We start from the raw sequence: 27,988 nt of genomic DNA, 5'->3' as shown, positions 1-27,988 counted from the left end.
CTTAAACAGGCTATTGATTCAGCGTACTTGGTAAAGGGTAAGCCGCTTCCGGTGGGTCTTCGGGCTCATTCGACTCGTTCCCAGGCTGCGTCCTGGGCAGAAGCTTCACAGGTATCGCCTCAGGAGATTTGCAGGGCGGCTACCTGGAAGTCGATGCATACCTTTATCAGGCATTACCGATTGGATGTCCGGGCTACCGATTCCGGGGGATTTGGAGAGAGGGTACTCCGAGCGGGACTCTCTGCTTCCCACCCTCGGTAGGTTTGCTCTGGTACATCCCAGGTGTCCTGGACTGATCCTGGTACGTACAGGGAAAGGAAAATTAGTTTCTTACCTGATAATTTTCGTTCCTGTAGTACCAAGGATCAGTCCAGGATCCCACCCGCAGGGCTTCGCTACAGTAACGGAGAGTCCGCTCATAATTTCTTAAGTTCTGCTGTTCGCTTGTTTTTAGCTCTCCCGGTTGGGGAGCCCAGTTCAAGTTCGAGTTTTTCGGTGTTAGTTTGAATTTTTCTAGCCAGTTTGTTACTTGGTTACATTGCTGCTTTGACATTACATATGACTGAGGGGCTGTGACTGGCACAGGGGCTTATATATGGCTCCGCCCACAAGTTTTGCTCTGTCTCCACCCGCTGGTGCGGAGTCACAACCCAGGTGTCCTGGACTGATCCTTGGTACTACAGGAACGAAAATTATCAGGTAAGAAACTAATTTTCCTTTTGCTAGCTTCACTAACTTTGATGGGCCAGATGGAGTCCGAGGGAGCAGATTGTAAGACATAGGGCAGCCAAAGTTTTTTCAAGATGGTAGTGGATGGGTGGGGAATAGTCTATACATGTATTCCACTTCTACCTAGTTGGAAATAGACCAAAAGGCAGGCAGAGGAAGTATAAACGCACCCTTTATACAAGGAGGCTGCTCCTGCCTGAATGCTGATCTGCCTTCACCTACTGGAAGGCAGGACACTCCATGATCTTGACTACACTTTATAAGCTAAGAAAATAAAGCAAAACATTTTCAAGCTATTGTATCAATGCATTTATTAAAGTTTTAACAATACATTTTCTGACAAAAAATTTAGCCACTTGTGTGGTGTAATGAAACTGTGTTCACAATGTATTGTACCTTCCACAGAAGGCTTTCAAATACTTGTGTAATTAACCCTTTTCTATTACAAAAACGACATGGGTGGTGGAGGAAGGGAGAAGTGGGTTCCTAATTTAAAACGAGTCTTCCGATTGCATTTCTACAAAAAAAAAAATAAAAAAAAAAGACGTGCCCTTGCTGTCCACCTACATTGTGAACTGTATACAGTATTTTCTGATTTCACCTATAAGGCATAATGGACTAATTTTCTGCTCCTCTTTAACTTGCTGAAGTTGGTTCCCTGGATAGATGCTGCTAGTGTGGGGCCCAGGAGCTCAGGCCACATGACTTTTACAATTCACTGACATCAGTAGACCATGGGGGAGGTAATGCTGGCTGACCCAAGAGCAATGCACTGGCACCCCTTAAGTATTAGGTGTAGGACCAAATACCCACATTTTAGGTACAGCAAGAACATACCAGGATCAACTGTTTGTGCATGCTACCATCAGGAAACATAACAAAAATGTCTCAAACACATCTTATACCCTTCCCATCAAGAATGAAAAAAATAGCTATGAAAAAGTACACATTGTGCTTGATATGTTGTGTTTTACAGGTAGGAGAGGATCAGCAACTCTACCTGAACATTTTGTTTTTCAGTTTGGAAATTAAATGCTCCTCACGATACCATATTTATGTCCAAATATTGCTTTTCATACTGAATTACTTGTGAAATGTACGAGAGCTTATCGATCTTATCAGGTTCCAGTCCAGAACTGAATTACTTCTTGATAAATTCCCATGCAAACAAGCACAAAATGCTGTGTTGGTGTAATGATAGACTATACCACTACTACTTGTCTATTCTCATATAATTACTTCTTGGACAAAAGCAAGAAATTGAAATAAGCAAAAAAAAAAAAAATGATAATAAGCCATAAGAGGAAAGGCAAAGCGTGAAGTTTGCTACACTGCTCATTTCCTGGTATTTTGCTCAGCAGGACTGGAAACCTCTTTACACATACATTTTCACTGTGGCCCCATGACCTCCTTGTAAAATCAGTTTGCCTTGACTTTATAGTTTCTCATTTATTTAAAAGTGATAGAAGTTTTTTTTTCTGGAATCCACATTTGAATCTTCAGCACTTATTATCATGAGCACTACAGAATATTGAAAGTCAAAATGTAACATAACTAAGGATATTGCTCATTTAAAAGCAAGGAAATAATTAGCAATAAGAGAAAAAAGAAAAAGCCCTGAAAGCAGCAACTATCCATTCAAGAAAATTGACCATATAATCCCCATGATTTACATGCGCCTCAGCAGGGGCTAATTAACTTGATTTTAAATTCAGAACCCAAGCATATTATAGTCAAGTTTCACTGTTAAGTCTTCTTGAAAATTGGTGCTTAGAAGAATGAATAGCATTAAGCACACTGTGACAAGTAACATACATAATCAGGATACTGCTGATATTGCCTGGAAAGGATAAACCTCAACAAGTCACAAGTGAGAGAACATTTTCCAAACGTCCCGTGCCTGTTACAGTAGTCATTAGTAAACCTGAAGACTGGCTATATTTTAAAAAGTACTTTTACTAAAATCCATCATTCGGTTCAGCCAAAAATCTCAAGTGATTAAAATAGTATGTAACCCAATTTCAACTCCAAAAAAAGTCAGACTGTATAACTCCCAAAGGAAGGAAACAAATGATCATATTTCACCATTACCATGGTTTAGTAAAACTTGCTTAATGTTGCACACAGATCTCCCAGTTTTTCTGAGCTGAGATGAAATATTCTTTTCCTAGGAAAACAGATTTCCAGTCTTGTCCTACTATATGTCACAGAAAAAAAAATATGCATCAACTTTTTCATTATGTACCCAAGAATACAGTGATGAAGATTTTTCCATACCCTCGAGTTTCTTGATTGAAAGAACTCATCTTTTGAGCAAAATGGTACAGGGTATTTAAAAGTTCTTGGCCTCTGTGTTATCACTAGTTACAACCAAGCTGTTGTGTAAAAAAGTGTTGGAGTATTTAGAACCTCTTCAAAATACAAAAAAAATCCTGAGTGGTCTCATTTAAAAATATAAGTTTTTTTCTCTGTGCAATTGCTTGGATTAAATGCTTTCCAGGCTCGCTTTGAAAGTTATCAGCTCATCTTCCTAGTCCTTATCAGTTCCGCAGCATTGCCTCCTAGCACTGAATCTAGTGGAGCTCGTTTCTTGGGTATGTTGCGTCCTGAAGCAATGAGGTCGGCGTATCCTCGCTGGTGGGAAAAGGCATAAGCAGAGCGCCGGCCCGTCACACCACGACGGAAGACACTGTGCCTTGGCTTCCACTCTTCTTCAGCCTTGTACCTCTTACGGTTCTGCTGAACCTAAAGGAGGCAACGTGAGATCATTTTAAATGAAAGCCAAAGATTGCTTCTTTTAATTTTCTTTTTTCACTTTTGGATCACTTTTTAAGGATTGGGAGCACATGCTACTACTTTCTATGGTCATTCATTTATATAGTGCTAAAGGATGTGTATGGTGCTGTACAGATAGACATAATGCAAACCCCTCTTTATAGCAAATGGGTTGGGGAGCAATGTATATAGGTGTGATAGAGTGGATATAGCTCTAAAATGTTGGGCCAGAATTATTTTTGCTGATTTTAAAGTTCAATTTAGGTTCATTGGAAAAAAGGGGCTTATTGTAGAGAGATCACCGTGTCAGGCTCTTTTCAATCTACAGTTTTTGACACTAACTTATTTATTTATTTAACAGCTTTTAATATACCGGTGTTCGTGCGTGCCGGTTTACAATAAACTTGAGAAAGGAGGAAAATTACAAAAAACAGGGCGCGGGGGAGGGAGCAGGCGAGAAAAGGGGGGCGGGAGTGAGGGGTATAGATAGAGGAGGAAGGGATAGCAGCTGAGAAAGTAGAAAAGCGTAACCATAATTGAGGTGGAGGTATTTACAGGAGGAGGTATTTACAGCAGAAGGACTGCAGAAGTGTGATAATTTAGAGAGGGTTATACATTAACACTTATTTACATTAAACATTCTATAAGTTGTAACTTATTTACAGCAGTGGGAGAATACAATTAACTTACATCAAGGCAATTTCCGGTGGCATGATGATGAGAGATCCAGAGGGGTGTGCAGGGATTGGGGTGGGAGGGTGGAGTTGGCTTCAGAGGGGGGGATTGTCTACGGGGGGTTGGTTTCAGGGTAGGCCTGTCTGAAGAGCCAGGTCTTGATGCCTTTTTTGAAATTGGTCAGGGAGGGCTCAAGACGGAGGTGTGTGGGGAGGGAGTTCCTTACATCTTTGCAAATATAAGGCAGGCAAAGGCTTCAGAAATTAAGCAGGCTCTTATTTCCCCAGAGATTACATTACTATTTCGACATTACGGGATCCTTCATGTTACCAGAAACTGAGGCAAACTACATGCATCTACTTACTTTGTCACTCTCTGTTGGCCAAATGGCCTTTGAGAAGAAACGTAGGGCGATGACAGGAAACAGGCAGACTGCAACCGTCAAGATTATTGTCAGCCAAAGATAAGGTTGCCTAAGTGCATTTGGAGCTGCCCCTGTGAAAAACGAGGAGAAATATTTAAATCTATATGATCCTTAATGTTCATCTTTGCTGTGACCATTCCAATATATTAAGGGGTCGATTTTAAAACAAACGCGTGTGCACGTGGACATGGTTATTTTATAAAATGCGCGCACATGGTATAAAATATGGTTCCCGCACGTACATGTGCGCTGTATTTTAAAATCCGCTCACGCACGTGTAGGGAGTAGGGACTCGTGCACACAAGGGCATTTTAGAAACAGACGCTCGATGAAGCAAATAAGCCTTCCCCAGTTCTATACCCCTAGCTATCCTTCCTACCTTTTTCCCTCTCACCTCCTCCCCGACCCCTACCCTTACCTGCCTACCCTATTTTTTTTTTTTGTTTTATAACTTGCCTGCTCCTTTGGAGCAGAAGTAAGTTACGCATGCCGACCCACTGCTGCCATGAACTTCCCCAGGACATGGCCTAAAGGCTGCTGTCCTGGCCGGCCCCTGCCCTTTTTTTGCTGGCCCAGCACTGCTGCGCATATCAGGGGTCATGCGCGTGGTCCGGCCACGCAAGTAACCCCCGGTTTTAATGTGCTCAGGCCATTGAAAATTCGGGCGTTAGTGATCAATAGCATGACAATCATTAGAGCTTAAAATTTAACAATTTTGTGTCAGAATTGTGGTGGATATCCAATAGGGAGCATCTTCAGGCAGTTTGGCCAAGTCGGTTTCTCTGCAATGTAAGGTGGTGAGGAAGCTGTACCCAGAGGTTGGCCCTAGGGCAGATTACAGGCAAATATCAGCCCGGGAGATTTTTTTTGAAAACTGGCCCATGGGTTATCTGACTCGGCTGTGAACTCTCTGTTCAGCTTGTGCTTCAACAGCTCCCAAAAGCACACCAAGCTAAGGTGTTGAAAGGAACACCTGGAGGCTGGCAGAACAGAGACAAAAAAATCTCCGAATAAAATTTTCACATTTTTCTGAACAATCTAAGTAGAGCTCACTCTAGAGCGGGGATGAGCAAACTGAGCTGCAGATCCCCCTTCCATCCATGCAATCGATTTGGCCTCCCACCTGTTTTGTTACATCTCTTATATATCCTGGATTCCTGGTCTGATGTTAAAGTCTTTTGCCAACTAATCAGCTCTTGAACCAGTTGCCAAGTAATGAACATAAGAACTCCAGTTGCCAAGTAATGAGACTACTACACTCCCTGCCAGTGGTTCAAACACACATTTGCTGTGGTGCTGCTTCTCTTGTGCTGAGTGACTGCCTCCAGCACTGCTGCATCATTATGTAAAAGGCGATGCTTATTGCCAGCCCTCCCCCCTTTCCCATTCTCACCCCTTTCTTGGCACTCTCCAGAAGGCTCAGCATTTCCAAACCCAGCTGCCCCTCAAAGCTCAGCTCAGCCACTTCAAACAGAAGTCTCACTAACATGGCTCATCCTCTCCCACTTCTCAGGGCCTTTCCCTCTCCAGCACATTCTCATTGACCGTGCGCTACAGTCTGCTGCTTATATGGTTCCCCAGGCTCTGCTTTGCCTACCTATTCCTGGGGAAGCAAGGACTAGAAGTGATCCATTCTGCCTGCTTTCTCCAGGACTTAAGAAAAAGAAAATTAAGTTGTGGCCAACACTATAAGCATTACTGCTGTAGCCAGGACTGAGGACAGCCTGGACCATGACAAAATAGCTCCAAATCAAATTCTTCTCTCCCACAATATGGAGCTAGGGCAGCAAGGACTGGTGCCAACGTATTAGGCAGCCTAGGCAAAGCTTACAGCCTCACAAGCCCCAGCCCCACCATATATTCACATGCATACAAATAATTATGCATTTATAATAAAATGCAACATGAAAAAAAAAGGACAAAGTACAGTCTTCTGAAGTACTATCACATGTATAATATTTGCATGCATTGCTATGGGGGGATGCTCGATCCCTTGATAGGCCAATCTACCCTGGGTTGGCCTGGATTTACTATACTGCCTCTTGAAGGACCTGGCAGAGTCGGGAGAGCGGGCACTCGCCTCAGAGTGCCGGCTCTCCCGCGCATTTTACTGTATCGGCCTGTATATGAAGATCAGTCTGTAAAGTAATTTAGATTTCTACAGTGCTAACCTAATTCCACTACTGCAAAACTAACAAGCAACTGCCTACAAATAGTCTGCCAGTACTTTTCTAGCATCTCCTTCTGGTTGCATGAGAGCTCATAAATAGGAGAAGGGAAGAATAAACTGCACATTGCATTGTTGGCCTTCCAGAAGCATGCAGGTCCGGTAGAGGGTCAGACCTTTAGTCTTCACCCACGCTTGGACACGCCTCGCCTACCTCGGTGCTGCTCTGGAGTCTTCTGGGGTCGTGCCGAGGCCCAAGGGCACACAGTCCCCTTAAGATGGGACCGCTCTCCTAGCGTTCCCAGAACAGAATGCAAGGCCTCCTATGGCCTCCCAGAACAGCACGCAAGCTTTTAAAATCTACCCCATATTACTTATTCAAAGGAGACCTTTTTACCTACAAACTATTGGGGTATGCATAGGCAAAATGGAATGGATGACTATGTCTGAGGTATTCCGTTGAGGATTATTTCACTGCCATAGTACTTATTTTGTATTATTTTAGTTTTGTGTTAGTTTTGGGGGGGTTTCTTGTAATTTGCGTATACTGTATTTTAATTGGATGTATTTTATTATGGATTTCTTATTTGCCTATTGCCAAGGTCTTAAGCAATTTATAATTAAAACAATCAGATTTGAAACAAAATCTCACTATATAATTAAACTATATAATAAACCACATAAAAGTAAAAGTGACATGAGATGAACAAACAAAATCAAACAAAACCAGAAAAAGACAGTCTTAACTGTTCCTGGAAAAGGGAAAGAGAGACTAAGCAATGTACATAAATTTAATAGATGTATCAAAACTTGGTGCAAGAAACAAAGTTTCGGATATATTGGAGGCTGGGGCAATTTATGGAATAGAAAAGGTCTCTGTCAAAGATGGCTTATATCTGTCTGAGGCAGGAAAAAGGATACTAAGGGATAAATTCAAATCCTATGCCATAAGGTATTTAAACTAAATAACGGTGCGGCATAAGGAGAGTGGAGGGTCACCCCCAAAAATAAAAACAAAATCAAATACAAAAAGAAAAGAGAAGGCTCTTATGGCCTGGATTGGCCACTGTTGGAGACAGGATGCTGGGCTTGATGGGCCCTTGGGTCTGACCCAGTATGGCATGTTCTTATATTCACTTTTTTTTTTTTTTTTTAGATTAAGCAATTTGAGGATAAAAAGAAGCATAGCGAGATAAAGAACTCCAAGTACAGAGCTAAAATCAGAAGAAAAGGCAAATTATCTGCTGGTTTCAATGTGCGCAATCCATGATGGATTAAGGCAAAAGCTACTGTTTCCCGCCTCCAGCACAGAAAAACAAAATAGATTTGATTTCAAATTTTTATTAAAACTGGTTGATAAAAGAGATGGGGAAAATGAATAATCTCTCTAAATATAGACATTTTAATTCACATATGACAAATATGACTACATAAATAAAAATTTTGAATTATAAAAAAAAAAAAGATCATTTTCACAACTAAAATATATCAAGAATGTACTGCAGATACTAATGCTGCAAGAAAAGTTCTCTGCCCTAAGCATCAAAAGTGACAAACTCCATAGCTGATCATTTGAACACATCAATGACTTTCTGCTCAGAAATCAAGAAAATTGTGGCAAATCAGGGATCTTTGTGCCTGTTAAGACTGCTTAGTTTGCACCAAGATTTGTTCCCCCCTATAAGACCTCCTTTCCCTTGCAATCCTTGACCTGACAGGCAGGTGGCAGAGCTCTGAAGTTTATGGTAGTGAAGACTGAACAGGTTAACCTGCATATCCCAAACTGAGGCTTGGAATGCTTATTCCCCCCATTCTCTACCAGAAGGTATAATGTTGCAACATTCTGTATTGCGACTGGTCAGAAAGGAAGTGCCTTAGGCTATCATTGGTCGAATAGTTCCAGCTGTAATGGAGACTAGCCCAGAACACATTAGAACTCTCCAGTCCTGGCTGAGAGTGCAGAGGAACTAGATTTTGTGCTAAGGCAGTGGAGGACTGCCTACCCTGAACCTCCCCAGCTACTAGCTAAATATTGTATATCTTGTCTAGATGGTTTTAACTATATAAATCCTTATGTCACCTGTTGAAATTTTGAAAATTATGTTTAATTTTTTTTAAATTAAATTTCAGCATTACATGGTAAAACAAAACATTAATTCATAAATCATTCTGGGTATACTGGCTGGTTCTGCCCAGTGCCACCCCCTACCATGGTATTATAACTTTCCCCCAACAGATCCCAACCCCTCTCCCATTTCTTTCCCCAATCAGGACCACAGGCATCCTTTTCCTTATCATACCCCTAGCTTAAATAAACCTGCAATTAGCAATAGTTTTATCCAGCAATCAAATTTCACTGATAATTTCACTACAGGCCCTGTGTGGTAGTGACTGCAGATATAAATCCCATAACAGTAAAACAATTCTTTCTAGATAAGTCAATTTTCTCCCCATACTTCTCAAACATGCACGTGTCATGAAGCTGATTTCTCCACCAAGTTAACATCAGCGGATCCTCCCTTATCCAACATTTCAAAAATGCTTTCTTTGCTAACAAAGGGGCCGGTGCAATAAATATGCGCAGAAAGCGGGCGCTGAACATTCAGCGCCCGCTTTCTTCATACGCCCCAGGCGACTCCAAGGGGGACGACATGCAATATTTAAATTAGGGGGTCGCATAAGAAGGTGCTAGGGTTGCTTGCACGCCCCTAGTGCCTCCTTGCCAACAAGAACCTGGTCAGCGTCGACGGTCCACTGGTTAGGAAAACAGACACTGAGTTTATCGGCGTCGGTTTTCCTAAACACCTCACAGCCAGGGCTTTCAGGACACAGACACTTGTCATTCAAGCATTGTTTCCTGCACCTGAATGCCAGTGGGGTTTTTTTTTTCTATTTTTATCTATATTTAATTTTGGGTTTCCTCCTACTTTATATCGCAACGATATTACGTAGGAGGCAGTACAGAAAAGCTGTTTTTTTTCCTGCTTTTCTGTACTGGTTTAAGGAGCGCTCAGCAATTAACGCCTGCTCCAGGCAGGCGTTAATTGCTGAGCGCTAAATGTGTACCCTAGACATTTTTTTTTTTTTTGCATCTTGAGTGAATGCTAATAGCCTCAATCACATGCACTTGCATGTGATTAGCGCTATTAGACTCACTCCGCTTCAGATGCGCATTGAATAGGCGCTAATCCCCTTAATTGCATTTTATTTATTTATTTATTTAACATTTTTCTATACCGGCATTCGTAGGACACATCACGTCGGTTTACAAGTAACTGAGAAAGGAAATTACAAAAAACGGGGAAGGGGGCTAACTGGATAATATATAAAAGTACAGATGAAGAGAGTCAAAGAGCCGAGTTACAACTTTTGCATTCATGCTAGGGTTAGATATGCAAGTGAACTATAAACAATGCTAAGGAGGCATGTGCACTTAAGAACTTAGCATATAGAACTTATTTACAGTATGAAAGGAGGCAAGTGCACGTATATACAGATAAATGCTGGTGCGGGGGGGAGGAAAAAGAAGGAGGGAGCGGGAAGGGAGAGGGGAAAGGGAAAAAGGAGCAGGGGGGTGTGGAGGGAAACAGGGGTACAACTGAGCAAGGGTATTTTTAGGGAGAGCATGCTAAAGGGTGAAGAGGGCGGGGTAGGGAGGAAGGGGTACAGGAAAGGTATAGGGGAGGTCAGGGAGAAGGTAGGTAGGTTGAACGGGAGCTGAGGGGGTTCAATGAGGGAAAGGACTAGGTTTGAGAGGAATTGGGGTATGCCTGTTGAAAGAGCCATGTCTTGATTCCTTTTTTGAAATGGCTCAGGGACGGTTCTAGGCGGAGTTTGGCGGGGAGGGAGTTCCAGAGGGTGGGGCCCGCAATGGTGAAGGCTCTATCCCTGGTGGTGGTGAGGTGTCCAACTTTAAGTGAAGGGGTTTGGAGAGTGCTAGCAAGGGAGTTTCTAGTGGGGCGATTAGCTTGGCGGAATTGTGGCATATCTTCAAGCCAGGGTGAGTTGTTATTGTATAGTGTGTTATGGAGGATGGTAAGTGTTTTGTATTGGGAACGGAAGGTGATGGGGAGCCAGTGGAGGTCTTGGAGAATAGGAGTGATATGGTCAGTTTTTCTGGTGGGGGATTCATTAGCTCCTATTCAACCTGCGTCCGACTGCGGGTTATACACGATGCAATACAGTGCACTTGGGCTGAGCGCACTATTGCATCAGCCCCAAAAGGGCTTTGCGTATCTAAAGCCTCAATTTTGGTCTAATGTCAGGTACTCCTCTTCGATGACCTGGCAGGAGCTGTTTGTAGGGGGAGCACTACCTTTGTAATCCGATATATGTATGATACAACAGTTCTCCAAATCTGACCAATACAAAGACATCCCCAAAATTGGTGTCCTGAAGTTCCTGGGGAAAGCTTGCATTTAATCCCTCTCTCCCTTGATGTTTATATTTCTCTGAATTTTTAAAAGGAGAGGTTCTAAAGACAGATCAAACAGCAGCAGGGATAGGGGGCATCCCTGCTTTGTACCCCAACTCAGGTGATCATCATTAGAGGTATGGCCATTTACTAAAACAAGTGCCTGCAGGTCACTATATAATACTCATACTATTTGGATAAATAACCCCCCTATTCCAAAAGTTTGTAAAATTTGAAATCTATGTAACCTAGGCACCTTTCCAGGTTACCATTAATCCCTGGGAATAGACCTGTTACGGGCTGATACAGTAAAAAACGTGGGAGAGCCCGGCGGTAAAAAGAGGCAGCTGTCAGTGGGTTTGGCAGCAGACGCTCAATTTTGCCGGTGTCTGTTCTCGAGCCCGCTGACAGCCACGGGTTCGGAAACCATACACCGGCAAAATTGAGCGTCCGGTTTTCAACCTGCAAGCCGCGGGCCTATTTCAAATTTTTTTCGGGACCTCCGACTTAATATCGCCATGATATTAAGTCGGAGGGTGCACAGAAAAGCAGTTTTTACTGCTTTTCTGTACACTTTCCCGGTGCCCAGAGAAATTAGCACCTACCTTTGGGTAGGCGCTAATTTCTGAAAGTAAAATGTGCGGCTTGGCTGCACATTTTACTTACTGAATCGCGCGGGAATACCTAATAGGACCATCAACATGCATTTGCATGTTGCGGGCGCTATTAGGTTCGGGGGGGGGGGGGGGGGTTGGACGCGCGTTTTGGACACGCTATTACCCCTTACTGAATAAGGGGTAATGCTAGCGCTTCGAAAATGCGCGTCCAAATGCCGGCTAACAGTGCGCTCTGTCGGAGCACACTGTACTGTATCGGAGCTTCACGAGAGTCTTCGAGAGAAGAGGAAGTGGAGGGAATGCATAAAGCAGACCGGTTTCCCACAAGAGGGAGAATGCATCTCTGGGCTGAGAGCGCTCGCTCCGAATAAGGGAGCAGTAATTGTCCACTTTGTAGTTTTGAGGGGACGCAAAGAGGTCTATTTGGGGATAACCCCATTGCTGGAAAAGAGAGGTCGCTACCGAGGGGTTGAGCGACCACTCGTGTGGTTGGAAGACACGACTCAGTTTGTCTGCCAAGACATTGTGTACTCCCGGCAAGTAGATGGCCCTGAGGATCATCGAGCGGGAGAGCGCTTCCGCCCAAATCTGCGCAGCTTCCTGACACAGAAGGAAGGAGCCTGTGCCTCCCTGCTTGTTGATGTACCACAAGGCCACCTGGTTGTCCATCTGAATCAGGATAACGTGATTTGATAGAGAATCCTGAAAAGCTCTGAGAGCATATCGCATCGCTCGAAGCTCCAGGAAATGTATCTGGTGTTTGGCTTCTTCTGGAGACCAAAATCCTTGTGACTGCAGATCGTTCACATGAGCTCCCCAGCCGAGGTTGGAAGCATCGGTGGTGAGAATGAGTTGAGGATCTGGCAGGTGAAAAGGCAGACCCTGGAGGAGATTGTTCTGATCTTTCCACCAGGTGAGAGACAGACGGAGTGCGTCGGTGATGTGGACAATGGTTGACAGAGGCTGAGTCGCTTGAATCCATTGTGACCTCAGAGTCCAATGCGTGACTCTCATGGCCAGGCGGGCCATTGGTGTGAGATGGACTGAGGACGCCATGTGTCAGAGAAGGACAAGGAATTGTCGAGCTGTTGCTGTATACTGAGACTGCAACTGGTGAGCGAGAGATACGAGGGTTTGCACTCGTTGTTGAGGTAGAAAGGCTTTTGCCTATAAGGTGTCCAAGTCTGCCCCAATGAATGACAAGGTTTGAGATGGGACTAAATAGGATTTCTCGTAAATGACGAGAAATCAGAGTGTATAGGGTCAAATCCAGGGACGATAGAGCGGCTTGCTGGGTTGGGGCCCTGATTAACCAGTCGTCTAGAAAGGGGTAGACGTGAACACCATCTTTCCTGAGAAAAGCTGTGACAACCACTAGACATTTGGTAAAGACTCGTGGTGCCGATGCTAGGCCGAATGGAAGCACTCGGTATTGATAGTGTTTTGGGCCTACTAAAAACCTGAGGTACTTGCGATGAGCTGAAGCTATCGCAATGTGGGTGTACGCGTCCTGGAGGTCCAGAGAGCAGAGCCAGTCTCCTCTTTGTAGAAAAGGTAGAAGCGAGCCAAGGGTTACCATCTTGAACTTTTCCCGCTGGAGGTACTTGTTGAGGGCACGTAGGTCAAGAATTGGACGAAGCCCCCTGGATTTTTGGGGAATCAAAGAGTACCGGGAATAGAACCCTAGGCCGTGTTGTGAAAGAGGGACGGGTTCTATTGCTCTTAACTGGAGAAGAAGGGAAACCTCCTGCTCCAGAGGGACAGAGTGGTCGGTTACTCTCCACGCTTGTAGAGGTGGTGAATCCGGTGGAAGAGCGAGAAAGTTCAGGTGGTAACCCTGAGCAATGATTGCTAGCACCCATTGGTCGGTTGTGATTGATTGCCACATGCTGTGAAAGTGGTACAATCGACCTCCCACTGGTATAGCTGGCAGAGGAATCAGGCTGCTGCTCTCCAAGGGAACGTCAAAACCCTGAAACAGGCCGCGGCTGGGGAGCTGCTTGTGGTTTTTGCTTCCGGGGCTGGCGGGGCTGAGATTTCTGATAAGGCCTCGTAACTCGGGACCTTGTTGGTGGAGGATAGTACTTCCTTGGCGGAAGAATGACTTCTTAGAGTCCTTCTTGAAGGGCTGCCTAGAAGGGAAGTCAGAAGGTATCGATGAGAGCTGTTTGAGGGTCTCATGATGGTCCTTTAATTCAGCCACTATTTGCTGAATCTGTTCACCGAACAGATTATCTCCTATACAGGGCAGGTCAGAGAGCCTGTCTTGTACTTCTGGGCGAAGGTCAGAAGACTTGAGCCAGGCCCAGTGTCTTGCTGAAATGGCAGTTGCAGACACTCTAGTGGAGGTGTCGAAGATATCATAAGCTGTTCTTATCTCATGCTTTCCTGCCTCAAACCCCTTGTGGACAAGGGTTTGAAGATGTTCTTGTAATTGGTCAGGCAGGGTTTCAGAGAAGTCCTGTATTTGCTTGAAAATGACCCTGTTGTATTGGGTCATATACAGCTGGTAAGAAGCAATCCTGGAGATAAGCATGGCCCCTTGGAACACTCGAAGACCAATACTGTCGAGGAACTTGTGTTCTTTGACAGGAGGGGTAGAAGAGTGTGGTTTTGTCCTTTTTGCTTTCTTTTGAGCCGATTCCACCACAACTGAATGGTGGTCAAACTGAGATTTTTGAAAGCCAGGGGCTGACTGTACCAGATAAGTAGTGTCAGCCTTTCTGTGTACTGGGGCAATGGATCCAGGGTTTTCCCAGTTCTTTTTGAGGAGGTAAAGAAGAACTTGATGAATGGGAATAGAAGTGATCACCTTAGGGGCATCCAGGAATTGGAGAAGCTCCATCATCTGGTGCCTATCATCTTGCTCCATCTGAAACTGGAAAGGGACCAATTCTGACATTTCCTTCACAAAATTAATGAAAGACAGGTCCTCTGGAGGAGAACGCTTTCTACTTTCAGTAGGAGAGGGAGGTGAAGGTAAGTCATCGGTGTCTGTGGAAGTATCATCACCCCAAGTGTCATAAGGATCAGTAGGCTGTCCTGTAAGAGGAGAAGGGGGTTGGATACCCGAAGGCCCCAGCTGAGGCTCCGAGAAAATCGAAGGAATCGCCGGGGGCACCATGGACAACCTGGAAGGCATCGGTGCCGGTATTGAAGGCATCGATGGCGCTGATGTGTGTATCGCTCCCGATGAATGAATCGGTGGCGAGGGACGACATGGCATCAATGGCTGAGGCAGAACTCCCGAAGGAGGGATGCAAAATGGTGTTTCTCCTCCCGATGAGGCTGTCATCAGGGAGCGCACTGGGTCCATCGGAGACCCGGGAATCACCGGTGGAAGGGCAGTCATGAGCGCCTCCATCCAGGATAGCAGCGGTGCCAGCGCTGCTGGAATCGGGTCGGTGACCGGTTCCACTCTCTGTGCCGATGTCGGTGCTGGAGGGACCTGGAGCCATTGCATCGCCTTGTTGATGGCCTCCTGGACCAGCCGGCTCCGTGATGGAAGAGGGAGGCTGAGGCACAGTCGGAGGAACCACCTTTACAGGCAGAATCGCGACTCCCAAACCCCGATCGGGTGAGGGTGGCCTCAATGTCCCGGTCGCAGGAGTGGTCGGTGCCGTTCCTGGACAGGGCTTCTTTGATGGTGGCTCAGACAGTGGTGAGGTCGATTTTGCTCCCTCGACGGTCCGAGACTTACGATGCCGATGTTTCTCCCTTCGGTCCCCTCAATCTTGAGGGGGAGAAACGGGAGTCGATGGCCATGAAGACGTCGATGGCGGGCGGTCACCGGACGGTTGTCGATGTTGGTGCGACTTAGACGGTGCCGGTTCCGATGACGTCGATACGATGGATGGCGTCAGGGTGTGAGCACGGAAAAGGAGTCCCATCTTCTCCATTCTGGCTTTGTGACCTTTTGGTGTCATGAGGGCACATTTGGTGCAAGTCAGGACATCATGCTCACGGCCTAAACACATTACACAGACTATGAGGGTCTGTGATAGACATGGTGCGAGTACAATCCGGGCACAGACGAAAACCCGACGCCATGGCCATAGAAAAAATCGAGCCGCGGTAAGGTCGACGGCCAGTAGGCCGCGAGGGCCAAACTCGACGGTAATCGGCGAAAAAAACTTACCGAAGTACCGCAGCCAGAGAAAAGTTAGAGAAGGGACCCCTGTGGGGCAAAGTTATTTTAAATAAGTCTGTGAGGACAATTCCTGTCAGGAATGTGTTCAGAGCTCCTAAACCGCGAGGCTACTGCTGCGCGGAAAAAAGAAGACTGAAGGGGGACCCTTGCTGGCTGCAGGGTTAATGCCATGCTGGGCATGCCCAGTAGGGGCCAGTCAAAGTTCTGGAAACTTTGACAGAAGTTTTCCGTGATTGGGCTCCATCCTGATGATGTCACCCATATGTGAGGACTACCATCCTGCTTGTCCTGTGAGAAATGCTAGGCAAGATCCTCTTAAACGTTTACAGGATGAACCCTGTTTGGGTGGGAGGGGTAGCACTAAGGTGTTAGGGGATAATTCTATTACTGAAATGTAAAACCTTTTTAAGCATAATGAGCAGACGCTGCAGTTTGTACTGCTTCCTGTACGTTGGTCTGTGCCAATTGTAACTGCTTTTGTGTTTTCATATCTAATTAAAATATTTTTATCTGATTTCTTAAACTTTTTTTTTTTAAATACAAACATGCAATATTGCAAGATATTTTAATTACATGATTATTCTGTTTTTACAATATCACCCTTGTGTATATATAAAATGATGTATTTAGGATACAATAATTTGTGATTTTAATTATATGGATGTGCAATAGATTTGAAAAATATGTTTTTTGGGAAAAGAAAAATTTATCCTCATATATAAATATTGTATTAATGGTGTTTCCCCAAACACCAGACAGTACTAATGTTATTCATTAGTGCAATATAAGTAGGAGGAAAAACAAACTTAAATAAAGTTAAAGAACAGAAACCCCCCCCCCCCCCCCCCAAAAACACACTGGCAGTCAGGTGCAGGAAACAGAAGCTCGAATGACAAGCATCTGTTTCCTGAACCCCCCTGGCTGTGCGGCGTTTAGGAAAACCGCCAACGCAGATCGGGTTTGCTTTAGCAAGGAGGTGCTAGGGGCGCGCAATCACTAAAAATTCAAGTTTTTTTTTGTTTTTTTTTAAGCTTAGTTCATCTTGTTTTTCTAAGATGTTGGTCCAAGGCTTTTTTCCCCACATTCCCTTTCTCCACCTGTCTTCTCTTCCTCCCTCCATCCACACACTGGATCACACTCGTAGACATGCATACACACACACAGGCTCTCACCCAGCCGCTCACTCCTACACATACAGACTCAAACCCCACCTCCACCCATACAGACAGACAGACACACACACACACTCTCTCTCTCTCACCCAGCCACATGCTCGTACTCTCACTCCCACACACAGATGCAGGCAGCCACACACATACACACACAGGACCTGGGCCTCATCTTCAGCCGCCAGCGGAATGGGGGTCCGCTGGCAGCCTCTGCATCTTCTCTCTCTCTCTCTTTCAGCTGCCATGGGGACAGGCAGCATGGTGGGCCTGTCAAATTGTGGGGTGGGTGGCAGCGGGAGTTGATCTCATGATAAGAGCTGAGAGACTGGCTATGTGGCAGCAGGAGATAAAGTTGGGATAAATGCAACTCCTGCTGCCCCGGAAAGAGGTGTGATGCCACTGATCGGATCAGGCAGTGGTTTGCTTTCTCCCCACCTGATCCGATCTCTGTGCAGGGGGCTAAAAGCTGTGCACGGCCACGAACAAAGTTGTGCGCAGCCGTGCACGCGTGAAGCTTAGAAGGAACAGTGCCTGGCATGCACCAAGGTCCCCTGCCACAAAAATTTACTTCTACTAGGTTGGTGTAAGTTGTAAAATAAAGAGAACTTGGAAGATCTGCGGGGTTTGAAGGGCTGGGGATAAAGCCAATTAAGCTAGGAGAGTTTTGTGAACCTAGCTGCTAACTGGGGATGAACTGGTTTTACTGGCAATGGCATCAACATGCATCCTTTTTAAAATCCACCCACTTCCATGGTTGAAGCAGCATTTGCACACACAGGAATGTGCCCACTTAAAACTGGGTATGCAGGTGCACATGGCCAGACCACTTTATAGCATGCACACATACGTGTGATCAAATTATAAAATTGCCATGACCCCGGGCGCGTGCAGACTCATACCACCAATGTGCTCCTGCGCACCGGTTTGAAAGCTGACCTTTTATTTACTGTGCTTTTTCTCCCTATAGAGGCAGAATAGGGAAAAAGATTTAGCAAATGAGGCTCTAAGGGGCCAATGCAATATATTTATGTGCAGAAAGCAGGCGCTGAACATAGTCAGTGCCCGCTTTCCTAACATGCCCCCATGCCCCAGGCGCCCTTCCTGGGAGCACTTGCGTGCCCCTAGCGCCTCCTTGATAACGGGAGCCCGAGAGTATTGGCAGTCTGCCGGTTTGGAAAACAGATGCAGAATTTATCTGCGTCTGTTTTCCTAAACAGCGCACAGCCAGGGGTTCAAGAAACGGATGCTTGTCAACTGAGCTTCTGTTTCCTGCACCTGACTGCAGGTGGATTTTTTTTTTTTTTTTTTTTTTTTTTTAATTTCAGTATTAAAAACTTTTCCTCCTACTTAATATCGCAATGATATTAAGTAGGAGGCAGTACAGAAAAACAGTTTTTCTGCTTTTCTGTACTGGTTTAAGGAGTGCTCAGCAATTAACGCCTGGGGCAGGCGTTAATTTCTGAAGGCAAAAATGGGCATCCTAGGCGCACTTTTTTTTTTGCATTGGGAGTGAATAGCTCATAGCGCTCATCACATGCAAATGTATGTGAATGAGCCTATTACTTTCGCCGCACTTTATAGAGGCGCTAATCCCCTTATTACATAAGGGGATTAGTTAGCGCCTCTACAATCTGAGTCCAACTGCGGGTTATACAGTGCGATTGGCTGAGCGCACTGTATTGCATCGGCCCCTAAGTTTGTACTTAAGGAAATGAAGGGTGAAGTGACTTGCCTGAGGTCATAAGGAATGACAGTAAACTGAATCCTGGCTTCCCTGGTTCACAGCCCACTGCTCTAACCACTAGTCTACTTATTAAGGCTAATTAGGGGCATTCATACATCCACATTTGCTAATGCATGCATTAACACGTTCTAACACATGCATTAGCATTAAATAACCAGGGCTCCTGGTCTCCCGCAATTCTATGGCCACGGTAAGAGCCGCAAAATGTGGCCCTTGCTATAGAATTGGCCAGTCCTGGCCAATTTGCTGCAGGAGACTGGGCAATCTCCCCCCCCCCCCCCCCCCCGGTAGCAAAACAGGATTATGACAACGGCAGCCTTGTAAGCACCTTAGGCATGATCTCCTCCTATGCCTGGACCTAAATGGCATGCTTTGAACCATGTGGTTCAAAGACCAATGCTCTGACTCGTCAAGGTAGAAGGAGGACATGCCCAAGACGTTGTAAGGCTATCATTCTCATCTCCCAGTTTTGCAGGGGCAAGTGAGTGGGGGAATCTGGAAGGGGCAGAAGGACAGGGAAACAACTGGGGATTGCAAAAAGGGAGGAAATGAACCAGAGTATGAGGGAAGGGGAAAAAAGGGAACCAGGGTTTGTTGTGGGAGAGGGGAAGGATTGGACCAGAGTCAGCTTGGGGAGCGGGGGGGGGGGGGGGGGGGAGAGGAGGGGCAAGGAAGTGAAAGAGGAAGCATAAGAGGATTAAATGGTCTCTGTAGGGGGGAAGGGACATGAGATGGGGGTATGATGAAAGAGAGGAGCTATGGCTTCCTTCGCCCCATCCCAATCTTCCTTATTCTCTTTCACCCCATCCCCAATACTCCCTCTCTTTCCACCTCCCCATCCGCGATCTTCCCCTCTCCCCAAACTACTGATTCCTCTTCCCTTTGTTCCTTTTATTCTACTATATCCCTATCCCTCAGTCCCTCCTGCCTAAGATTCCTTCTTCATTTCCCTCCCTAAATCCTTTCCTCTCCTTCTTCCCCAGCCCCAATCACTAAGATTCTTTTTCATTTTCCAAATAAATTAACGGACACAAAACAAGTTAGGAAACAACTTTATAAAAAGTTTAAAAAACTATTTAAATTGCAAATATGTGAAAAATAATGCTACAAAAAAATTGCCACATAATTTTGAAAAATCTACAGAATTTTTCAACTCTTGCCACAGAGTCTTGAAAAATCTGCTGCAGGAAACCTAGGGCTCTGGCAGTAGAGTTTAATACATAGACCTCCAAAGTGACTTGGCCAATCTCACAGGTTTGGTTGTAGAGTACATGTCACCATGCATAGTAGGACTCCGGACTCATTTCAGCCCAGTAGCTGGAATTGCACTTGCATTTAACCAAGCAGCAAGTACAGGAACCTGCCCATCCCTACAATTTTTGGAAGTGGCTCACTAGATTCAGTAAAGGACTACCCATGTGCCCAATAAGTAGCTATGGGGGTGAGGGAGATCAGTTTGTCTTGGAAAAGGGTCTGGGAGAGCTGCATTAATGAATGTTGGTTAATACTGACCTGTAAATATAAATGACGATGGGAAGAGAACATGTATTCCAGCACTATGAAGGTCAAACATAATACCGAAGTAAATAGCAATGCTTCCAAACACAGAAAACGCATTCACAAATGTCCAGTATGCTGTGTCCAAACCAATCTGTTGGAAAAACAAAAAAAAATAATCCCACAATTATTTTACAGTGAGAATGTCATTAAGTAATATAGATACACATACACACCAACCCCATATACACAGATTGGAAATTTGAAGATACAGAAATAAAGTTATAGATTAATATGTTCATCATGGGATTTTTTTTTTTTTTTTTTTTACATGTGAGCAGAAGCCATACTGGGCAATCTATGAGTATACAGTTACCCTTAAAACAAATACTTCTAGTGTGGATAAAATACTAACATCAGGGTTCTTCCTTTTTAAATATATTTTATAAAGAAATTTCAAACATGAAATATATTTATACATATCTGTGTATAAATATATAAATGTATAAATCGATTTTTTGTGAAAATTCTTATATCACAAAAAGGCACTTTCTAGTGCATTTAAGTTGAGTGAATTTGCTTGCCAGCATAGCTTCTTTTTATGCATTTTAGAATTTTAACTATTAATAAGCATACTCAAAAGCCTCTCCAGCAAGACAGGGTTTTTAGATCTGTTAATTTCCTATAAATATAGCAAAAATAGTGCCCCTGAAAAAAAAAAAAAAGGGGGGGGGGAGAACGACAGTTAGGGTAATATTCCAGGTACCACATAGCTATTTTACTGCAATGCACGTTAAATTTTGCATTTTTAGCTGTTGCTGAAGAGAGAGAGAAAGCGAATGAGCGAGCAAGCGAGACTCTGTAGAGGCTCATAAAATAGTTACCGGTAAATATTTATGCCACTGTAAGAGGGGGCATTAGGAACTCAGAGTGAGGTTTGTGGGGTGAGTTGGGTTTTGGGGGGCAGTTTTATATGCACAGTCATACGTATGAACAGCATCAAGCTATATAGAGAGAACATGGTACAAGTCTACTCTTTTCACCTTTCATCACTCCAAATCACATTAAAATCTTCACTGATGGTAACTGTGCTCTTTGTACTTATGACTATGTATGTAAAATTGGCCCCCAAAACCACCCCACCCCGAGTTACTAGTGCCTCCTCTTACAATGGTATAAAAAGTTCACAAATCAGTGGATATCCACAGAGGCGCGCTCTCTCTCTCTCCCCCTCTCGAAACAGAATTTGTGATATTTTATCACAAATCCCAAGTCAGCCATAACACACAGCCATTGCAGACATGCCAGGAAAAAAGGTATAGTTATTTCCGGCATTAAATCCCATGATAGTGTGCAACACCCCTCATTTCCATTTACTCTGCCGAAACTCCTCCCACTTGAATACATTTTTCAAATATGCATATGCATTTTGTGATGCAATATTTATGGCATGCGTTATTGCAGGCGTTAGGGCCCCAACACCAGTGATAATGCCCTAACACGATTTGATGAATAACCCTGTTAGATGTAAGTAATGTATCCATTTAAATACTCGCAACTGAATGGTTAGCACAGTCATTTATTTTCATGGGCCAAGTTGAATTGCTGCCTTTAAGCCTGGGCAAGGGTTGGAAGAATGGTCAGGCATAAAATACATTAAGTAGACAGTTCCCTTTTGTCAATACCCCATGTTACCACAACTTGTAATCAAAAGGTTAAACACATGAAAGAATGAGAATCCTCAGTTATTATAAATATGGCCAATGCCTCCATGACAGAAAAGAAATGAATTAAAGACTTCCTTACTTGGCAGTTGACAGTAACGATCAGGGCAGTGGCTGTTGTGACGGCAAATGACTGGTAGTCAGAAGGTGCTTCGCCATCTTGCCCCATGGTTAGAAGGAAAGCTCCATAGGGTATGAAGAAAACAATCAGGGACGTAATAATACCATGCAATAAACTTATGAAAAACTTCTTGTAGTTGAAGAACAGATCTTTTTGACCAGGGATATACAAGTAAGGAAAGCGAAGACTTAGTTTGTCACTCACATCCTAGAAGGAGAGAAACATGTGCATATGAAAGATCAAGAGAAAAGTACAGCTGGGCTACAATTTGAAAGCAAAATTTTTATAACAGCCCACGTACAAGTACATGCAGACTTTACCTAATTTTCAAAGTAGGCTTACATCCATCAACCTGCTTTGAAAATTTAGTGGGTGTATATAGAATTATGCATGGCATTCACATACACATTTAACACCTGCTTGAGAGAAAGCGTAAATGTTTACGCACACACTCTTGAAAATTCCAAGTATGCACGTAAATCATTTCCCCACCCCTAACTCCATCCCCAGAAATCTTTGAAATATAAGTGAAATCACTTCTTAACATACTTCTACATGAGTAAATGCTTTTGAAATTTGTTTTAAAGTTATAATCTTCTCTATCTCTCTTACATGTGTACTCTATTGCAAATTTTCAAATCTGTAAACAGGTACACATTTTTTTTAAACACATTGAAGAGGACTTGACCTAGTGCCAATTCCTGTGGCATTCCACTGGTCATTTCACTAAAGTGGAGTGCATTGTCCATCACTCTGAGTCATGTTGGTCAACCAAATTCTCACCTAGTTTAGAAATTTTCCTCCAATTTCCAGGCTGGCTAGCTTGTTCACCAGTCTTGTTATTAAACTGTGCCAATGGCCACATCAACTGATCTTCTACTGTGTTCATCTCAAAGAAATCAATCATGTTTGGCAAGATCATCCTCTTGAGACATTTTGTTGCCTAGGATCCTGTATCCCCTGGGACCTCAAGATTTTGAACTTCAAAATGGTGTCTCAGCCTACACAGATCCTGAAATACTTTTCAGATTATGATAGTGCATGCAAGATCTAAACGGCACAAAATACAGCTGCACTTTTGGATCTTGAACATGCTGCTGCAGGACAGAGGAATAATGTGATCTGATCTCAAGATAAATGTGGTAAGTCCTAGATAAGATTATAGATAGTGCTGGGGAGGAGTCGGCTGTCGTGGTACATGTGGGCCAGTGGCATAGCCAGAATTGATTTTTTGGGTGGGCACAAGGTTAACATGGGTGGGCTGTAGGCAGGCATGCAGGTCTGAGTTGTTTTCATATTGATAAATAATGCCATATACTGCACCCTGCAATGGCTAAGTAATTTGCAACAGCCATTGTGTATCATGTAAAACTTTAAAATAATTTACCTCAATTATTTCAAGCACTTACCAGCATTAAAAATTCCTTATTAATCAGAATTTATTTTATATGTATTTCAGTTTATAAATGCACAAGTATATCATGTAAAAGCAAAGAAAACAATCAGATCCAATCATACAATAAAACAAATTAATGTATTCTTTCATGAACCATTTTTGTAGAAAGCCAAAATATAATTAATCAGAACAGGTGCAGCGCTCCCATTCTCACCCCCCCACACACACACATTCAAGCTCCCATTCTCACCCCCCCCCCACACACATTCAAGCTCCCATTCTCACCCCCCCACACACACATTCAAGCTCCCATTCTCACCCCCACACACACACACAAGCTCCCATTCTCACCCCCCCACACACACACACATTCAAGCTCCCATTCTCACCCCCCCCACACACACACATTCAAGCTCCCATTTTCTCCCCCCCACACACACACACATTCAAGCTCCCATTTTCTCCCCCCCCCCCCCCCCACACACACACACCCAGGCTCCTATTCTCACCCACACATACACATTCAAGCCCGCGCACAGCTTCCGCTCCCCCCCCCCAAAGCAGAAAAAACAGTTGGCCTGTCCTGCTGCCACTGGCCTCCTGCTATCTTCAGGCCATATGGCCCACCGATCTTCCTGCTTAGGGGCAGGAGGAAACGGAAGCTGTGTGTGGCGCTTCTGCTCCCTCCCCCACCCCCAAACAGGAAGGTCAGGGGGCCATACCGCTGCAGGAGAGGCCTAACCTGCCGCCTGCCCACCGCTTCCCCATGTGTGCTGTTCCATGGCTGTGCAAATGCATGGAATGGCACACCCAGTTGCGCTGGGCCTGGGTCCTCCTCTTCGCAGTCATGGGGATGGGATCCCGCGACGGCCTTGCAGTTCCAGTGCTCCACTTCTGGTTCCAGTTGAGTGGGCCTGGGTCTAAATTGGGTAGGCAACTGCCCACCCAGGCCCACCCGTGGCTACGCCACTGATGTGGGCACCAACGACATAGGAAAATGTAGGACAGAGGTTCTGGAAGCCAAGTTTAGGATTTTAGATAGAAAGCTGAAATCCAGAACCTCCAGGGTAGCTCTCTCTGAAATGCTTCCTGTTCCAAGTGCAGGTCCCCAGAGACAGGCAGAGCTCCGGAGTTTCAATGCGTGGATGAGACGATGGTGCAGGAAAGAGGGATTCAGTTTTGTAAGGAACTGGAGAAACTTCTGGGGAAGGGAGAGACTTTTCTGAAAGGATGGGCTCCACCTTAACCAGAGTGGAACCAAGCTACTGGCATTAACTTTTAAAAAGGCAATAGAGCAGCTTTTAAACTAGAGCAAGGGGGAAAGCAGACAGTTACTCAGTAGTGCATGGTTCGGAGAAGGATACTAATGAAACAGGAGAGTTAGGGCATCCCAACAGAGAGGTTCCATTAAAAGCAAACTCAATCCATGTGCCTATATGTAAAAAGTCACCTGAGCTAAAGATTTCCAAATTATCCATAAGAATTGAAAAGCACATTATTAATACAAACAAAAAACACACTTTGAAATGTCTGTATGCCAGAAGTCTAAGCAGAAAGATGGGAGAGTTAGAGTGTATAGCAGTAAATGATGAGATTGACATAACTGGCATCACAGAGACCTGGTGGAAAGAGGATAACCAATGGGACAATGCTATACCAGGGTACAAATTATATCGCAATGATAGGGAGGATCAACTTAGTGGGGGTCTGGCACTTTATGTCCGGGAAGGTATAGAGTCCAACAGGATAAAGATCATACAAGAGACTAAATGCTCAGTAGAATCTATATGGGTAGAAATCCATGTGTGTGGGGTAAGAGTATAGTGATAGGAGTACACTACCATTCAACTTGACAAAATGGTCAGACAGATGATGAAATGCTAAGAGAAATCAGGGAAGCTAACCAATTTCGCAGTGCAATAATAATGGGAGATTTCAATATTGAGTGGGTAAATGTAACATCAGAACTTGCTAGAGAAAGTTCCTAGATGTAATAAATGACTCCTTCATGGAGCAATTGGTTCAGGAACCATTTTAGATTTAATTCTTAGTGGAACGCAGGATTTGGTGAATAAGGTAACGGTGGTGGGGCCATTTGGCAATAGTGATCATAACATGATCAAATTTAAACTAATAACTGGAAGGGGGACAATAAGTAAATATGCAGCTCTAACACTAAATTTTCAAAAGGGAAACTTTGATAAAATGAGGAAAATAGTTAGAAAAAAACTGAAAGGTGCAGTGGCAAAGGTTAAAAGTGTTCAACAGGCATGGACATTGTTTAAAAATACAATCCTAGATGCTTAGTCCAGATGTATTTCATGCGTTAAAGGTGGAACGAAGGCAAAATGATTACCGGCATGGTTAAAAGGTGAGGTGAAAGAGGCTATTTTAGCTTAAAAAAAATCCTTCAAAAATTGGAAGAAAGATCCATCTGAAGAAAATAGGACAAAGCATAAGCATTGTCAAGTTAAGTGTAAAACCTTGATAAAACAGGCAAAGAGAGAATTTGAAATGAAGTGGGCCATAGAGGCAAAAACTCATAATAAAAACTTTAAAAAATATATCCGAAGCAAGAAACCTGTGAGGGAGTCTGTTGGACCATTATATGAAGGAGGGGTAGAGGGGCTCTTAGGGAAGATAAGGCCATTGTAGAAAGACTAATTTAATTCTTTGCTTTCGTGTTTACTAATAAGGATATTGGGGAGATACCAGTTCTGGAGATGGTTTTTAAGGGTGATGAGTCAGATGAACTAAACCAAATCACTGTGAACCTGGAAGATGTAATAGGCCAGATTGACAAACTAAAGAGTAGCATATCACCTGGACTGGATGGTATGCATACTAAGGTACTAAAGGAACTAAAAAATGAAATTTCTCATCTATTAGTTAAAATTTGTAACCTATCATTAAAATCATCCATTGTACCTGAAGACTGGAGATCCAGGGGCGATCCAGGAAACTATAGACCAGTGAGCCTGACTTCAGTGCCGGGAAAAATAGTGGAAACTATTCTAAAGATCAAAATCAAAGAGCATATAGAAAGACATGGTTCAATGGAACATAGTCAACATGGATTTACCCAAAGGAGGTCTTGCCTAACAAACCTGCTTCATTTTTTTGAAGGGGTTAATAAACATGTGGATAAAGGTGAACTGGTAGATGTAGTGTATTTGGATTTTCAGAAGGCATTTGACAAATTCCCTCATGAGAGGCTTCTAAGAAAACTGAAAAGTTATGGGATGGAGGCAATGTCCTTTCGTGGATTACAAACTGGTTAAAAGACAGGAAAAAGAGAGAAGGATTAAATGGTCAATTTTCTCAGTGGAAAAAGGTAAACAGCCTCAGGGATCTGTACTTGGACCAGTGCTTTTCAATATATTTATAAATGATCTGGAAAGGAATATGACGAGTGATGTTATCAAATTTGCAGATACAAAATTATTCAGAGTAGTTAAATCACAAGCGGATTGTGATACATTACAGGAGGATCTTGTGAGACTGGAAGATTGGGCATCCAATTGGCAGACGAAATTTAATGTGGACAAGTGCAAGATGTTGCATATAGGGAAAAATAACCCTTGCTGTAGTTACACGATGTTAGGTTCCATATTAGGAGCTACCACCCAGGAAAAAGATCTAGGCATCATAGTGGATAATACTTTGAAATCATCGGCTCAGTGTGCTGCAGCAGTCAAAAAAGCAATGTTAGGAATTATTAGGAAGGGAATGGTTAATAAAACAGAAAATGTCAATGCCTCTGTATCGCTCCATGGTGAGACCGCATCTTGAATACTGTGTACAATTCTAGTCGCTGCATCTCAAGAAAAAGATATAGTTGCAATGGAGAAGGTACAGAGAAGGGCAACCAAAATGATAAAGGGAATGGAATAGCTCCCCTATGAGGAAAGGCTGATGAGGTTAGGGCTGTTCAGCTTGAAGAGACGGCTGAGGGGGGATATGATAGAAGTCTTTGATCATGAGAGGTCTTGAACGAGTAGATGTGAATTGGTTATTTAAACTTTCGGATAATAGAAGGACCAGGGGACATTCCATGAAATTAGCAAGTAGCACATTTAAGACTAATTGGAGAAAATTCTTTTTCACTCAACGCACAATAAAGCTCTGGAATTTGTTGCCAGAGGATACGGTTAATGTAGTTAGTGTAGCTGGGTTCAAAAAAGGTATGAATAAGTTCTTGGAAGAGTAGTCCATTAACTGCTATTAATCAAGTTTACTTAGGTAATAGCCACTTAATTACATCAGTAGCATGGAATCTTCTTGGTGTCTGGGTACTTGCCAGGGGACCACCACAGCTCTTCTCCAGTCACATGCATCACTCCTGTTTCTGGGGATCTACTGAACAGGTCTTTCAGTGGAATCACC

The 27,988-nt window shown here is 43.9% G+C and overlaps 1 protein-coding gene across 3 annotated transcripts in view; it reads right to left on the bottom strand.

Moving 5' to 3' along the window:
• Positions 1–1,023: 1,023 nt before the first annotated feature.
• ATP8B1 (ATPase phospholipid transporting 8B1) overlaps positions 1,024–27,988 on the bottom strand; it is a 275,982-nt gene continuing 249,017 nt past the window's right edge. For all 3 annotated transcript variants that reach the window (XM_029579627.1, XM_029579621.1, XM_029579613.1), the window contains 4 exons: positions 22,168–22,413; positions 20,377–20,515; positions 4,544–4,674; positions 1,024–3,474 (listed from right to left, as the gene is read on the bottom strand). In XM_029579627.1, coding sequence (XP_029435487.1) covers positions 3,247–3,474; positions 4,544–4,674; positions 20,377–20,515; positions 22,168–22,413 — 744 coding nt within the window. In that variant the 3' untranslated portion in view covers positions 1,024–3,246. The remainder of the gene's footprint in view (positions 3,475–4,543; positions 4,675–20,376; positions 20,516–22,167; positions 22,414–27,988) is intronic.

The sequence above is a fragment of the Rhinatrema bivittatum genome, chromosome 1 (genome assembly GCF_901001135.1).
Source record: "Rhinatrema bivittatum chromosome 1, aRhiBiv1.1, whole genome shotgun sequence".
Lineage (NCBI taxonomy): Eukaryota > Metazoa > Chordata > Amphibia > Gymnophiona > Rhinatrematidae > Rhinatrema > Rhinatrema bivittatum.
This window is presented reverse-complemented; position numbering and strand designations above follow the sequence as displayed.